General features: G+C 33.6%; 2 protein-coding genes across 3 annotated transcripts; one reads left to right on the top strand and one right to left on the bottom strand.

Moving 5' to 3' along the window:
- Positions 1-878: 878 nt before the first annotated feature.
- LOC126807734 (cilia- and flagella- associated protein 210) lies at positions 879-10258 on the bottom strand. The gene is made up of 9 exons (XM_056103460.1): positions 10088-10258; positions 8939-9162; positions 8158-8331; positions 7102-7307; positions 5542-5752; positions 4533-4618; positions 3758-3950; positions 2423-2587; positions 879-2001 (listed from the first exon to the last, which is right to left on the bottom strand). Exons 1-9 carry the CDS (start codon positions 10128-10130, stop codon positions 1645-1647), a joined length of 1659 nt encoding a protein of 552 aa, XP_055959435.1. The 5' UTR covers positions 10131-10258; the 3' UTR covers positions 879-1644.
- A 45-nt stretch (positions 10259-10303) lies between these two features.
- On the top strand, positions 10304-15757 carry LOC126807916 (pyridoxal phosphate phosphatase PHOSPHO2). 2 transcript variants are annotated; one of them, XM_050532806.2, is made up of 2 exons: positions 10304-10413; positions 10824-15757. In XM_050532806.2, the coding sequence occupies exon 2, from the start codon at positions 10832-10834 to the stop codon at positions 11561-11563; it is 732 nt and encodes a 243-aa protein (XP_050388763.2). In that variant the 5' UTR covers positions 10304-10413; positions 10824-10831; the 3' UTR covers positions 11564-15757. The 2 variants fall into 2 exon arrangements, with proteins under 2 accessions (XP_050388763.2, XP_050388765.2); XM_050532808.2 differs by lacking the exon at positions 10304-10413 and adding an exon at positions 10470-10572.
- Positions 15758-16233: the final 476 nt, after the last annotated feature.

The raw sequence follows: 16233 nt of genomic DNA, 5'->3' as shown, positions 1-16233 counted from the left end.
CTCAGAAACACTCGGGTTAGACAGGAACATGATACTAGCAGTAGTTTCATTTTACTTTTACAAGCTTCTTAAAACAATTGTTGAGGTAGCTAACGTGCTCATTTCTAAATTCAATTTCTTGTTCTAGCTTTCTGTTATGTTTCGTAAAAAAGTAGTCTTGATTATCCCGACCTGTCAATCAGCCCTAGAATGGTCGATAGACTGGTTAAGCGAGACTAATTTAAAAACAAGGGCACGTAACCTATCTTTTACTCAAAAGTGTCTGGATGTTATGGACGACACATGGAACCAGTTTTCAGTCTATTATTTATAGATGATTAATGGTCATAGCTTATTTAGTACAACATGATCGTTTATTTAGTGACTATAATTGTGTGAAACTGATTTGAGGCTTGGCATATATATAAATATTGTGGCGAAATTGTCGAGATATATGGAGATATTTATTTATGGTGGGTCACCCTACAAGTGAGACTGAAGTCCCTCGCCTCAATCATAAAATAAATACGAGACTCCGTAATTATTTGCACATTTGTCTAACTCTGAAAGCATACACAAAGGTGTGTCAAACGATCAGGCCGAAGTCCACAGCTTTCTCTGAACAGTGGAAGTCATAGTGGCTCAGTGAGTAAGGCACCAGCTCGCTAACCAGGAGGTCCCGCTCAGCGTCTAGTCGTTCAGATGCTACGAAAAACTAAAATCCTGTGTAAACATTGACAGTCAGAATTCGAAATTATGAGTAGGCTGTAGTGCCACTGTCTGGGCAAAATTTCTCTCCTGGTCATTAACCTGTTGGAGCAGAAATGCAGGATGTTAAATCCTATTTCATATCATTTCTCCGAATGTGGGCATTAAATTCCAGTAATAATAGACAAAGGTTTACTGTAAATATTGATGTTTTATTCCATGATCAGATAACTAACTGTTGGGCTATTTTAATGCTGATAAGGTGAGTTTTACACAGTACATGCGAGGGGGAAACAAACTGTATGACAATAAAATAAAGTTACACATACTCAAAATATTCTATTCTATATTGCTTTGTTAATTCCAGAAGTTTTCTTCTAATATTTAATTAATTACTATATACAGATAATGTCTTGATATTTTAAACTATAATTTATCCAATCCAGTGATAAACGGTCACATGTAATAACAATCCTATATAACACACCCATAAATATACTATTTACAATTAATAGTGTTACAATTATCACAGATATTCATATAGCAATATATTTAAATTTAGTTGGGTTTGTTTTAAAAATGTCGAAATATTTTACAAAATTAAGAAAAAATTAAATCCTATCCTGACCATAAAAAACCCAAATTCATCACAAGAAGAAAATCCCTGATTTCAATAAATAAAATACATGTGTTATATAATCTTTCTGATGTCAGGTCTTACTTTTCAAAATATGGAAACGGTACCAAAATTGAAGGCGGTTGATTCTGATGATAAATTACTGCACGATTCCAAGACACAGGAGGATATATTGTCTAGTTAAAATATTTATGCCTTCTCTAAAAACTAATGTTTTGATGGTTTAAGATTGACGTTTTTAAAATTTAAACACTGGGAAACCCAAAAAATCAGGTTTTTAACATTTAAAACTGTGTTTGTATAAGATACTATTGGGGGATTTACCACACAAAACCAATTCTTTTCTTCGTTGTTCCCTTTCCTTCTATTGTTAGTTTGACCTCATCAGTAGTAGCTCCCTGAAAGTTGGGTAACTGATTTCCCGATCGATCCGCAGCCATATAGCTTGGTCGAATTCCTCCTTTACCAGCGAAAATTGGACCACATCCCCCACCAGCACCCTCCTGTGCCGCCTTTTTCAGGGGATAAACATTTCTACCACCTTCTTTACAATGTTTTATGACTGCTTGAGCATATTCTTGAAATTGTTTCTCCTCCAATCCAAGAAGTTCTACGTTGGCTTTATCTAGTGCCAGTTGTTCCTGACGTAATAATTCTTCAACTGTCTTGTTTTGTTCCTAAAAGATACAATGAAATGAAATGAAATGAAATGGGGTTTTATGTGCTACAAGGGAATTTAGGCTTGACAGCTGGGGGATTTCTGCCTACTTTTCATCAAAATCCAACTGCTAAGGCTTCTTTCACGGGCCTGCCAAAATGTACACATGAACTCAGGATATTTTTGGTCGATTTCCAATGACTTGGCAGATATTGTCCAAAAGCTGTATTATTTACTTTTCCAAAAGATCTCTGATCTCACCTTTCCAAATATCTGCACAAATCAACAGACCTATCCCATTATAACATTTCTGAAATTTCTCGCTGACATGTGGTATTGTTTGGGACTTAACTTTCAACAGGAAAATTATAACAAAAATTCTAGGATGCAGCCCTTAAAATGACCATTGAAAAAAAACACATGCAAAAAACAAAACTTACCACTTGTTTTGTGTGGTAAGCTTTTAATTTCTCATCCTCAGCTTTCCTCAGTAAACTTTTTTCATATTCATTTTTTTTGAATATTTCATCTGCTGCTTTGCGTAATTGAATCAATTCAAGTTCCTCTCTTTTTTTAGCTTTTCTTTCCTGTTCCTTCTTCAATGTCTGAAAACAATAAATGATATTTAATAAATAGTGAATCCCTCAACCTTTCAAGGCAAAACCTAGATGAATCCAAAATTTTCATGTCATTCGAATCGAAGTATTTTCATTATCAGGCAGATATTGGTGATTTTTCCAACCATTTTCATAGGAGATGCTCGATAAATTGTCAGTCCGTAATGTTCCAAATTGTCAGAATTATTTGAGTGTTCCATGCAGAATTCAGTCCTGTCACAGTTCTGACAGACCCAACAACTAAGGTGGCATGAGTAGAATCGTAACGTAATTTAAACACAATGAATATGTTTCAATTGTCATCGTTGATAGAGATATTATTTTCTATGCAGTCGGCGGGGATCACGTGGCTAAGTGGGTAAGACGCTGGCTCGCTAGCCTGGAGGTCAGGTGTTCGATTCCTGCATTGGCCGAGAAAGTTCATCCAGATTTTCAAGCTTGATTTCCCCTTGTCAGTGATGCAGGACAGAGGGCCTGACAAGGACAGCTGTCTAGTCGTTCGGATGGGATGAAAAACCGAGGTCCCGTGTACACATTGGCGTGCACGTAAAAGATCCCTTGGCAGTTGGAATTCGATATAAGAGTAGGCTGTAGTGCCGCTGCCCGGGCAAAATTACCCTCATTGCACTGTATGGCGTATGCTCGTCTTCATTAGCCCAGTTTAGGAGCAGAACAGTAGGACGTTAAACCCCATTTCATTTCATTTCATTTCTATGCAGTCGGTGCATGCGTTATAGCCCGAAATTCCCATTTTTACTTGATTGTCACTATTTTTGTGATTGATAGAATGTTCAATTGAGTATCCTCATAGATAAGGAAGGTGGTGTAATCCTTTTGGAAGACCCTGGGGGGTTGGATGGCCGAATGGTCAGCGTGTGCAAGCTGTATCATAAGGTCTGTCTTTCAGTCAACTGGCGTGGTTTCGATTCCCCGGTTTTATGTGACAAGGAGTATGGTCGTCTGTCCAACCTTGTGGGTTTTCTCCGGGTCGTCGGGTTTCCTCCCACTGATTAAGACCCCCTACACGCAGGGGAATTATTGAAATAAAATTGAACCATATGTTAATCCCAAAATGACCTAGTTGTGCCAAGTGGATGTTGACCCCAGGTGCAGCCACAGATGTTAAATAGACCCTATGAATAATTTGTAAATACTTACAGATTCATGTCTGTGATCTGTTGATTCCTGAATCATTTTTTTTACTTTTTCAGCTCGTGCTTGGTCTTCTTTAAGTTTCTTTTCTTCTATTTCTTGTTCAGCTCGTAAAATTCTTTCATCCTCATTATCAACTTTATCTTTCATCTGAGCTCGAAGTTTATCTCGAATCTGTTCCAAATGACGCTGTTTTTCACTGTAATCAAATTAATATAGTTTACCTTATTTTAAAAATAAACAATAAAATTCTGAAAAAACAAATTTGTCTCGCACTAAATGATTTTATGCCAGACCTCCAATAAGCCTAGATTCACAAGTCTAATTACATGCATAAAGTCCCAGAATTTCATGAATCTAAAGATAAACAATTTCATAACTGCCTAGTTATTCGAACTGGAGGAAAAACCAATGCACTGTTGTACAATTTATGCTTCTAAAAGATCCTCAGTGTTGCATATGCAAACACAGAAATATTTTATTGCATGTTAGTCTCAAAATGTTTAAAGTGTTGCGTTTCATACATAACTCATGAATTTAGAGATAAATAATTTATTCGAACTGGAAGAAAAACCAAGGTGCACCGTTGTACACTTTATGCACCTAAACGTTCCCTAGTGTTGCACATGCAATCACAAATTTTTTATTGCATGTTAGTCTCCAAATGTTTAAAATATTGCATTCCATACTTAACTCTGTACATTAATAAATCACAAAATGGCTAAATATATTTTGCTGACGAGATGAACACCTTTCATAAATCATTAAAGTAAATACTTACTGATGTATTTGGTTTTCTTTTTCTGCCCGCATTTTCATCATTTTACGTTTAGCAGCAGCAAACATTCTACATTCATCATCCTCTTCCTGAAATTGAAAACAAAATAATTAAAATGTTTTCGGCTTTTTATGTCCGAAATTAAAAAAAATGGATTGAAGATCAGAGGTTTACTGAATGTAATTAATTGGTCAATGTTTTATAAGGTTTGGTTGTTGATCTAGAGAAGCAGCCTATTTGTAAAAATTTCTTTTGTCCACTTGTCCTATGACAGCTAGTACACCGAGGCGAAGTGGATCTGATGTACCAGATGTAGAGAACTTTAAATGTCTATCTACCACCTACCTTTAGGGAGGGGGTACAGTAGGTAAGATCAACCCTAATGAAAGAATAATGGGAAAATTTCTATGAGATAAATAATGGGACAACTGTGTCTCTGATCGTCATTGAGGGATTGAGGAATCCCTTGTAAACTATAATATTGTGAAAGTTAAATATCTAAAAGAAATATCAGTCCAAATATGGTTTGTTTCTGTTCAGTTTTTAAAAATATATGATGAATTGAAAATCTGTCAACACTGGGTATTCTCTGCAAACACTATATACAGGATATGGCCAAAATCCATGGGACTCTTTTATAATAGGACTGAATCCAAGCTGGGAGATTATATACTACTGTTGACATTTTTGAATTAAAATTATTAATTTGACTACATTTTAGCATGGATCAGGCAGCAGAAGGGTAGATATTTTCTGAATAGTGTAAACGACAAACAGAGTCTTTAAGGCCACATCTTTTTTCAAATTTTTATCCTTTATGTCTAACGCTGCCTAATGTTGACTATAAGCAGTAACGTTATGTTGTGCAGAATAACTTATGAGGTTAGAAAGGTGACTCTACTCCTCGCTTGGGATCGAAACCATGTCATCTGAATCCATGACAGACCTAATGATCTAAAGCACCTGCATTAGACCACCCGCCTACCCAAACAATAACCCACAAAGAACATACCTCTTCCTGTCTAGCCTGTAAACTACTGAGCATCTTTGTATCCTCAATTTGTTGAACGTTATCAAACATTAATTGTTGTCTATCTTGACGCTGGATTTTTTCTAATTGTTCTTTCTCTTCCTGGAATTGTATTCCTAGTTTCTTCAATTCTTCACCCTCCACTATATCTTCAGCCTTCTGTAACTCATTCATCCTCATATGTTCTGCCACTCTAAAATTCATACATAAATAATCAGTTATTAAATGACCCTTTACATAAATAACTCTTTCATATTATGTATGTATAATACATTAAATTAAACATTTTCAAGCATAGCATATTTACAATTATGATGTCATAATGGCATTCCTTGTAATATCATAAACACATTTATTGTGATGTAATTTAGAGCAAAGCTCTAAAGCACCGCTCGAAGCGTGGTGCTTGAGCAAAGCTCTTTTCCGGTAACACAGGAGCGTAATTGAAAAAGTCACCCACAGACTGTTGATTTAAAAAAAATTCAGACAGGAACCGGATACACTGGGCAAAACAGGCAATGCGCATGTCAACTTACCAAATCTCGCCCAAGCGAGATCAAGTAACTAACAAAAATAATTCTACACACCAAATCTAGCCCAAGCGAGATTACGCGCCTCATCGAACTATTTCTATGACGCGTCTAATCGATGACGTCATATATTTTTTACGTCAATGAAAATAATACTCACACCTCTTTGTTCTTTTTTTAAAAACAAAATTAATGTATAAAATTTAGATCTAAATAAAAATCACTTGAGAAAATTAATTTTGAAGGTTTTATATTTGACAATAATCAACTTGTCAGGCAATGCCTGTTACATATTAATTGTGTTTTTGGTGATGTCATAATGGCATTTATTGTGATGTCATAATGGTGTTTCTGGTGATGTCATAATGGTGTTTATGCTGATGTCATAATGGTGTTTATGTTGATGTCATAATGGTGTTTATGCTGATGTTATAATGACATTTTTTGTGATGTCTTAACAACATTTCTTATGATGTTATAATGGTGTTTCTGGTGATGTCATAAAAGTATCTGTATTGTCCTAACATTTAACATTCTGTTTTTTAAGATTGGTCAGGTATGTTTTGCTGATCAGTTTTAGATTGGTCAGGTATGTTTTTTAGATTGGTTAGGTATGTTTTGCTGATCAGTATTCTCGTCTGAATAAATTTAATATATATTTCAAGAATGTTGATATTCTTCTTTAAGAATTCAACCTCCTATGATATATTTATTTTATGCATATTTATATTTTTAATATGAAGAAATTACATGCAAGGGTTGAATTTAAAATAAATCCAGAATTGGAGAGAGAGAGAAATGGCAATTTAATGTCCACTTGATACAAACTAGGTCTTTTCGGGACTAGCATGTGGTTCTGTTTTATTTCCATAATTCACTCGCCCATTTAGCAGTGGGGGGAAACCGCAGGACCCTGAGAACCCCCCCCCCCCCCATTAAGAATTGGTACAAACACACCCTTAAACTATTTCAGCATGTGACCCCTAAAAATAATTCCAGAATATAATCTTACTGTAATTTCTGGAAATCACAGGTTTCTGCTGCTGCATTAAGTCGCACCTGTGCCTTCGCTTGTTCTCGCTGTATACCCTCTTCATATTCTCTTCGTACCCTTTCCAACCATTCTTTATCCTTTCCATCATTAGCCCTGTCTTTCATTTTTTTCAGATCTAATTGGGCTTCTCTCTCTTTTAATACTTCAGTAAGTAACAAAGCTCCCTACAAAAATATCAAAAACAAGATTTAAAGGATACATGATGGTTCTGACTTTACTACCCGAATGACATTTACAACAGTTCTCCACTTGGAATTTTCTAAAAGTTGTTTTGTTGATATCTTTGAATAACATGACCTGCTGAATATGATGAAAAGTGTTGATTTCATTCAGTTTGACATGTTCATTTCTCTCTCCACTATCTATTTATATTATCCTAAATCATCACATCCAGATTAAACAAATTTTAACAGATTTCACTGTAACCTTGGTATCATTTAATCTTGGGTATTTAGCACTAATTTCTTACACAGTCATTCAATATCAATTTTTTATTTAAAAATTTGTAAAAAAACGTTTGAAATCACTAAAAATCATGTAATTTGTACTTGTGTCCTGTTTAAAGCTGACCATTCAGTTTTGATAATGAGTGTCCAATTTACATGTAAGCGTGAAAGAAATTGGTGCTAGATACACAAAATTAAATGATACCCGGGTAACAGTGTTTTGAGTTGAGAGATTTCATAACATCTGGGACTATAATGTCCACTCAACATAGCTAGGTTATTTTGAGACTAACATGTATCTTTATTTCATGCACAAGCCTGGAAATAAGACACCTGTCCCATAGTCAGGCTTTGTCTGGCACATTTTCTCAGGTACCAGTCATGTTGTCTTTTTTCATAGATTTTTTATTGATGTTATATTATTATAAATGTCAGGCACCAAGATAAAATTTCTGGCACAAAGATAAAATATCTGGCACAAAACTAAAATATCAGACACAACTAAAATTATTATTTCCTGGCATATTTATGATGTTAGTAGACATTAAATTAAATATTAAAAACTAACATGGAAGTTTTTAACTCTGTCTGTTTGGTAATATTGTTGTGTTTTAGCTTTATCTATTGCTTCTTTACGTTGTGCAGCCTGATATTTAGCTTCTTCAATATCAATCAACACTCTCTCCTCTTCTTCTTTCTGCTCACGTATCCTTCTTGCTTGTAATTTCTTTTGTCTCTGACCCTGTTAAAGTTATCAATAAGATAAATACTAATACCATGCAATACAGAAATCATTGAAATTATTACTAAATAAGCTTAATTAGCATTTATGGCATTTTTAAAATTATAGAACCAGTGGTCTTTATTAAATTATCCTAATTTCTATTTTAATTTCACAAATTCAAATTTTTGGGTTTGAATCTCATTATTTCATCAAACATGTGATAAAATTAATCTTATTGCCTGGAGAATGCTGGAAGAGATATGAAATGAAGACGGGCATACAGCATACAGAAATTTTGCCCGGACAAATACGGCCTACTCTTTTATTGAATTCAAATTAATTATGAGACATGAAATTATTGCCACTGTCATTTTATGTAGTCTTAGTTGTCAAGTAGTGTTACAATGGTAACCTTACAAAAAAAATGAAAGATATCGCGCCAGTTCACAAACACGATTCTAGTGGTACAAGTTTAATCAGCATATCACATCTGATGCATGTAGCCTAATCATTGGATCAGATCAGTTGAAGTACTTTCAACTGGCAATAGTATTTGTTGACTTTGATTTTAATGTTATATTTACAAATAGTCACTGATGTTAAGTAGTCTAACAATATTACTTACAGCTATTGTGTTTCCCCAATTTTTTACAATTTCTTTTGATTTTTGTCTTTGAGCTTCTTTTTCTGCCTTTATTCTTTGTACCCTTTCCTCCTCGATATTCCGTCTGTTTAATTCATCGTGAATTCTTGACCAATCAGCTTTACTTAAAACTGTCACCTGACGTAAATCTGTACCATCTGGCAGGTGCATACTTGGTGCTGGAGGCTCAAGTTGTGTAGGGGTAGCTGAAAGAAATAAATAGCAAAATCAAAAAAAATAAGATATGACAATTTGTTTTTTAGGAATATCCACCAATGACAACTTAAGTGATCCAGATTGAATGTGTCGAGGATATTTACAATTTATGAGCTAGTCTAAGATGTATTCACTTCCACTAAAATGAATATTATTATTATTCTGCACAAATGGCCATTCAATTTACGCTAAAATCATCACGACTATTCACTATAGACAACAAATCTATATCTTATAGCTACAAAAAATATTGCTTCTTCTCACTCTTTAGTATTATTATAATATACTAATATAGGATTATAAATAATAATACATTTATGATTTTTACCCCTATTCCCTTCCTTTAACAATTTTTCTCCATAAAGGAGCAAAACAACAATTTTTCTCCATAAAGGAGCAAAACCTCTAAATCAATAAAATCCATAGAAATAAGCATTCGAAATTAAAAACACAAATTATAATTCATTGGTCCATTTCAATTATTATTGATGTTTTTATCTTACCGTGAAGATATGGGATCCTGAATAAAATCCAATATTTAACTTATTAAGCTTATTAATTAGGCCTAATAGCCACAATAAACATTTAAAATTAGTAGCCTACTACTGACGCCTGTAGCCCCATAATATGATAATCATATAGGGCCTACTATAGTATATAGGCGTACAACAGTGGCTACACAACGTCATGTACTCGTTGGACATACTGATTTCGAGCACCATTTGTGATGAACAAAGAAAGACATTCCGGTTGGTAGAAGAAAATTTGCCCAGAAGGTCTATCCATAGGTACTAATACCGTGGGCCGTAGCGTATATTATACTTTATTACAGTTTATTATACTAGGCCTATCTAATAATATCTATTAAAGAACCCTTCTCGGCCTTTTCTTCTAATCTATGGATTTATCTCTTACCTCTTGTAGTACCCCTACGCCGGCCATGCATAACAGTAGTCATGTTTATAAACTTTAGTTGTTGTTATTTTCGAAAATATCGAGAGTAAACTACATGAAGAAAGTAAATTAAAAGCCTTGATTGTCCGCAAATCCCAACATAAATCTTGTTGTCAGGTAAACAACCATGTATCGAAGACGTCACTTCCTTTGCATTAGACCTTGACCTGTCAAGAGAGATAACTCTCATGTCAAAATGAAAGCAGAATAGAAATTCAGAAGAAAATAAAAAAAGATGCTTCCTTGAAAGTTGCATTAAATTATATGACACTGTTACTAGTTTATAGGTCGGTTTAAATACGGATAGAGAACGTGAGCATGCATTGTTGGATGATACATATAATTAGTAGTTGACAAAGTTGTGTAACAACACTAACAACAGCACATATTCTCAAAATTTCGTTAGGCTGTCTACTTACTTTATACGCTCTAAGATTTAATAGAGGGTGAATGGTGATTTGTTATAAACAGAAGTTTTGCCATGATTTTTGTTTGATTATATTACTTCAATTTTACATTTATTATTCTCTTTTTACAAATTAAAAAGATAAAAAATAAAAACAAACCTATTGCTGATTTTTTTTTTCAAATCATAGTCATGTCAATGTTCATCAACATTATTAGTGACAGTACTGACAGTTTTATGACAGGTTTTTACAGGATTTTTATTTTATATGTTTTATTATATGTATTTCAGATTTTAATATGGCAACTGATAAGATTCTCTTGGCGTTTGATTTTGACCACACTATTATAGATGATAATAGTGATATCCATGTGATAAAATTGGCACCAAATGGCAAGCTACCACAATCTATACAGGACCAATATGATGATAATGGTTGGACTGAATATATGGGAACAATCTTTAAATATCTGTTTGAAAATGGCATCAACCAAGAGGATATCAGGACTTGCATGCATGAAATTCGGTTAACAGATGGAATGGAGGAATTATTTGAACAAGCTAAGAGTGATCGCTTTGAATCAATAATCATATCAGACTCAAATTCAATTTTTATACAATTCATATTGGAGAAATTGAACTTGTGTGAAATCTTTTCAGAAGTATTCACGAATCCAGCTGTATTTGATGAAGATGGTTGTTTGACTATTAAGCATTATCACACTCAGGATTATTGTCAGTTAAGCACAATTAATTTATGTAAGGGAAGAATTCTACAGGATTTTATTGAAATGCGAAAAAAGGAAGGGATCGTCTATTCACATGTTGTCTATGTAGGTGATGGTTCAAATGATCTCTGTCCTGGACTAAAGCTGGAAAATCAAGATTTTCTTTGTCCTCGCAAAGGTTTCAGTCTTTGGAAAAAACTAAACAAAAAGAAAAATGTTCAGCCAGAGATTAAAACAATGAAAGCTGGTGTGGTCGATTGGGATAATGGCAGGGACATTAAAAAATTATTAGAAAGGTTGTAATTATTCTCTTCTCTGTACAATATCTCTCATAGTTGAAGACCTCTAATGCGAGTAAGAACTAAATGCATTAAATGTATAATTATGTAATATTTAAACTAGTGTATTAATGCTCTGATCGGGATATTGTGAGTAGTGTTTATTTCAATCATCAATCAAGCCTGGAAATAATCCCCTTGTTAGACATGATCAGGCACAAATTGAGGCTTTGTCAGATACAATTTTTATTCGCCCACATTGAAATGTTGTCGGTCTGTCGGTCCGTCCGGCGTCCACAAGCAATTGCGGACGCTCTATAGGCTAAATTTAATATCCGATTGACTTCAAATTTATACACAGTGTTTAAGGTCATGTGACGATGAAGCCTATTGATTTTCAGCGATTTTCGATAATTACTGCCAGAGTTATGGCCCTTGATCACTTCAAGGAATCTTGTGGACGCTCTAGAGGTCAAAGTTAATATCCGATTGACTTTAAATTTATACACAGTGTTTAAGGTCATGAGACGAAGAGGCCTATTGATTTTCACCGATTTCCGATAATTACTGTCAGAGTTATGGCCCTTGATCACTTTAAAAAATCTTGTGGACACTCTATAGGCTAAAGTTAATATCCGATTGACTTTAAATTTATACACAGTGTTTAAGGTCATGAGACAAAGAAGCCTATTGATTTTCAGCGACTTCCGATAATTACTGCCAGAGTTATGGCCCTTGATCACTTTGAAAAATCTTGTGGACGCTCTAGAGGCTAAAGTTAATATCCGATTGACTTTAAATTAATACACAGTGTTTGAGGCCATGAGATGAAGAATCATATTGATTTTCAACGAGTTTGGATAATTACTGCCAAAGTTATAGCCCTTGATCACTTTGAAAAATCTTGTGATGCTCTAGAGGCTAAAGTTATCATCCGATTGACTTCATATTGATACACAGAGTTTATGGTCTTGAGACAAACAAGTTTATTGATTTTCAATGAATCTTTATGACTTGAACAGCTAAATTAAAAGTTTCGTATACTAGACATTAGCATGGGGCAGAACTTTATAAAAAACAAACAAAATCTAATAGTTTTCTGATAATTACTTAATGAGTTGTTACTCTTAATCAGATTTTAATGTATTATAAATGTTTCATTACCGAAAATAGTAAAAATATGCGACAACTCTTGTTGACTGCCCGGACTATATAGCTCCGTATGTTTCGTTGCCTGGCAACCTATCTTTCTAATAGCTGTCATTTTGTCTGGAACTGATTTGTCTTTTTTTAATGTCTTAAAATATGCCTGTTGGCACAATATTCAAGATGTCTACCATTTTGTCTGGTAGAACTAAAATCACTATTTCCATGCACATTGATGTTGACTGTCTTCAGGTTGAATTAATTACAAGATGCATTGATTTCTTATCGTACATGTACATATAAAGGGTCAATTGACAAATTTAATTAAAATTACCTAATTGTTATCAAATAATAAATGGCAAATAAAGACTTAATTATATAATATATATTTGTTGTGTTTGAAAAAAATATTGGTCCTAAGCTTGCCTGTAGAAACCAAAGAAGTTGGATCTATATATTTAATGATATTACTATGTTCATGTACATTAATTGATACATGTATGTGATATATATATTCTATTTAAATAGTTCATTGGACTCAAACCTAATAGAATAATATTTTGGCAGTTGACTTTGCTAGAGACGCAGGGCTTTTCATATGGCAAGGAAAAAATAAATCAAATACTTAAATTGATACAAAATATGTCACTGAGAACCTGGGCATAAATTTCTATATTTTGGTGAATATATTAGGATTTTTATAATTTGCATACAATTATGATCATAAATAAACTTCTACCTGGCAAATAAATGCCAATAGCGGTTTACAAGTACCCGAGTGATGCTAATTAAATTATTTTATTTAAATTAAATAATGATATACATGTAATTAACATACTCTGTAAATCTAAATTGTTTTTTTTACTATTCCTTCATTGTGAACTTTTAATGAATTTGTATTTTCATTAAATCAGGGTGGTGATTTGTTGAAATTAAATTTATGTGTTTTTTTACAGTGTCTTTTAGAATCATTTGAAAAAAAATAAGTTTGTAATGTATATTTAACATTTTTTTAAAATTTATTGTAATGTTTTTAATTGTGATAATAAATCTGTTTTATCACCTAATCTTCAAAATTTAATTAAGTTTTGTAACACATGCTAATTAACCACACTGTTAAACATACATTATGCAAGAGCTAAATCTGCCTATTGCAGGTCTTTCTTTGGGTCTGAAATGTTCTATAAACTATCAATTAGACACTTATTAACATGAAAAGACCTTAATCAACTCTCGATGGCATCTTATGTGTCAGATTTTCACTGGATTTTAATCTGATTTGCTGCTCAACAGTCATTGATGATTTAATAAAAAAATCGTACCGACTTTAGTAATGATGATCGAGGCTAGGCCTAAAATTCAAACACTAATATCTCAGTTCAGAGTGGATTATTTGACTGAAATTTTCAGCATATTCCCTTTACATTATCTAGTTTTTAACTATTATAGTGAGAACTGCCAGCTCTTTATTTAATCTTCCATAATGCCCCTTTAAATTTTGATGTCCCATCATTTCATTCCAAAATTTGTTTCTGTAATTGGCTAGTATGGTGCAAGGTTAATGTACAAAGATATGGATGTGACAGAGATCTGACTGTTGAAGGAAGAAAAGATCATATCTTGTCTGTGCACCAAGACTGGTGTAGTAAAATGTGAATCACAGGGTGACAAGAAGGAGATGTTATCTTTTAGTTTTATAAGCACACATTATTTCAATCACAGTAATGTTTTCTATATCAAATCTTTAATCTGTTCCTGTCATTTAAAATGGGTCTTTGGCAAACTTAAAGGAGCTAAATCGCTAATATTTTGGACCTAGAAATTGGCACAAATGAGTCGCAACACACATAATAATGTAATATGAATTTATATAAACTGATTTACATTTAATTGTGTCCGTTTTACTGTGAATTGTCATCAGTTATGTCGGCGAAATATGCCAGAAGTCTCAACCGCAAGTCAGTTTCTAGCGTCTGGTTATTCCAGTCAACACCGATATTATTTATTGCGCATGCTCTCCAAATAAGAATATGACATCACCGTTTGACATGACTTGTGGAATATGTCTAACCTCATTCTTTGAGCCCCTTGTTACAAATGGCGCTGAAACGCATTATGGTACACGATTCGTGTACCAATGGTAAAATGTTTATTTTGTCTTAAATATTGGATATCAGAAGCCCATCTTTTCCAGGTAAGATCACAACACCAATGCTGATTTAAAGATACATTATTGGAGATTTTTATATAGAGAGTTGGCCATTCTTGCTATAACAGTTCAAAAGTAGATGATGAAAGAAGAATATATTGAAAAATTCAGTCAAATTACTTCATTCTGAACATAGTTATCATCGTTGTAATATTTGCCTAGAAATGGTAGCGAAATGTGTCTTCACCTTTGCTGATCGTTTGATTGACAGGCGTTAACTCCACCTACATATCTCGATTATCAAGTAAAGTTTTCAATGGCATACGGAAACGCTTTACAGCGGCCTCGCTAAGTACACTCTATCATTTAGCCTCGATCTAACTGACGTTTTTTCATCAGGTTACCCCTTATCTGATTTAATCAATTAGTGAAATCCTATTTAAATCCGAGCTGTAGCCGAGCCATCCGTGGGTCTACAGAGTTGATTTTGGTCTTGTTGTTTAAATAAAGATCTAATTTATAATTTCTATAACATCTGAAGCCTAAATTAAGACTTGCAATAATCAGATTTAGCTCTTGCATAATGCATGTTTAAATTGCAAAAACAATTGTGTTTTCAATGTTGAAGATTTTGGATGATATTGAGTTATGGACTTGGCTACTTTAAGTTCATCAGTTGAGAAAAGGAAATTTTCTTATGTATACCGGTAGTATGTAATAAAGCCTTCATTATTTCAATATTATTCAACTTTGTATGGTATGGTCTTAAATATCTTGGATGAAAAAAAGACACTAACTAACATTTAAAATAAAGTTAAAATAATCATACAATTTGGAGAAAAATATTTTCACAAAATTTCAATTGTACCTAACATGTTACAGAAAGTAATTATGGAATTTTAAAATTTACTAGATAAAAAGTGAATTGAATTAAAGTGTTAAGTTGTTTATAATTGGTCATTTAGCTTGAATTTGTGAGCAGACTTGCTACTATATAGGCAATCTGGATTTTAAAGGACTGAATAGTTTTGGCAATTAAATCAATTAGAGTAGCTTTAAAAGCATGCATCGACAATAAAACCGAATGGACATAAAAATTAACGTTGATCTTAATTAGAGCCACCCTCTGTGAGTATTGCTCTGGATCACCAATCAGGAGGTCCTGAGTTCAAGCACAGTGTTGACCGCAAAAGTTCCTCTGGATTTTTCAGCATGGTTTCCCCTTTGCTGAATGGTGAGTCTGGCAAGGAACAACATCTAGTTGTTCAGCTAGGATGAAAAACCAAGGTCCAGTGTATATCACTGGAGCACTTAAAAGATCTCCTGACAAATGTAAATCGAAATATGAGTTTATAGCCTATCTTCGTATGCCCGGTCGGTGCTGAAAAGTAAGACGTACC

Source organism: Patella vulgata, chromosome 9 (genome assembly GCF_932274485.2).
Source record: "Patella vulgata chromosome 9, xgPatVulg1.2, whole genome shotgun sequence".
Lineage (NCBI taxonomy): Eukaryota > Metazoa > Mollusca > Gastropoda > Patellidae > Patella > Patella vulgata.
Note: the sequence above shows the minus strand (reverse complement) of the source record. Positions and strands in the feature narration are given on the sequence as shown.

What these genes read in the sequence shown, in the direction of transcription:
- LOC126807734 (XM_056103460.1), bottom strand. Translation starts at nt 10,130, where the DNA reads ATGACTACTGTTATGCATGGCCGGCGTAGGGGTACTACAAGAG. An exon ending in TACAGGCTAGACAGGAAGAG is followed by an intron (nt 4,619 to 5,541) that starts GTATGTTCTTTG and finishes TTTCAATTTCAG; the next exon opens with GAAGAGGATGATGAATGTAG. An exon ending in CAGATCACAGACATGAATCT is followed by an intron (nt 2,588 to 3,757) that starts GTAAGTATTTAC and finishes TATTGTTTTCAG; the next exon opens with ACATTGAAGAAGGAACAGGA.
- LOC126807916 (XM_050532806.2), top strand. Translation starts at nt 10,832, where the DNA reads ATGGCAACTGATAAGATTCTCTTGGCGTTTGATTTTGACCACACTATT.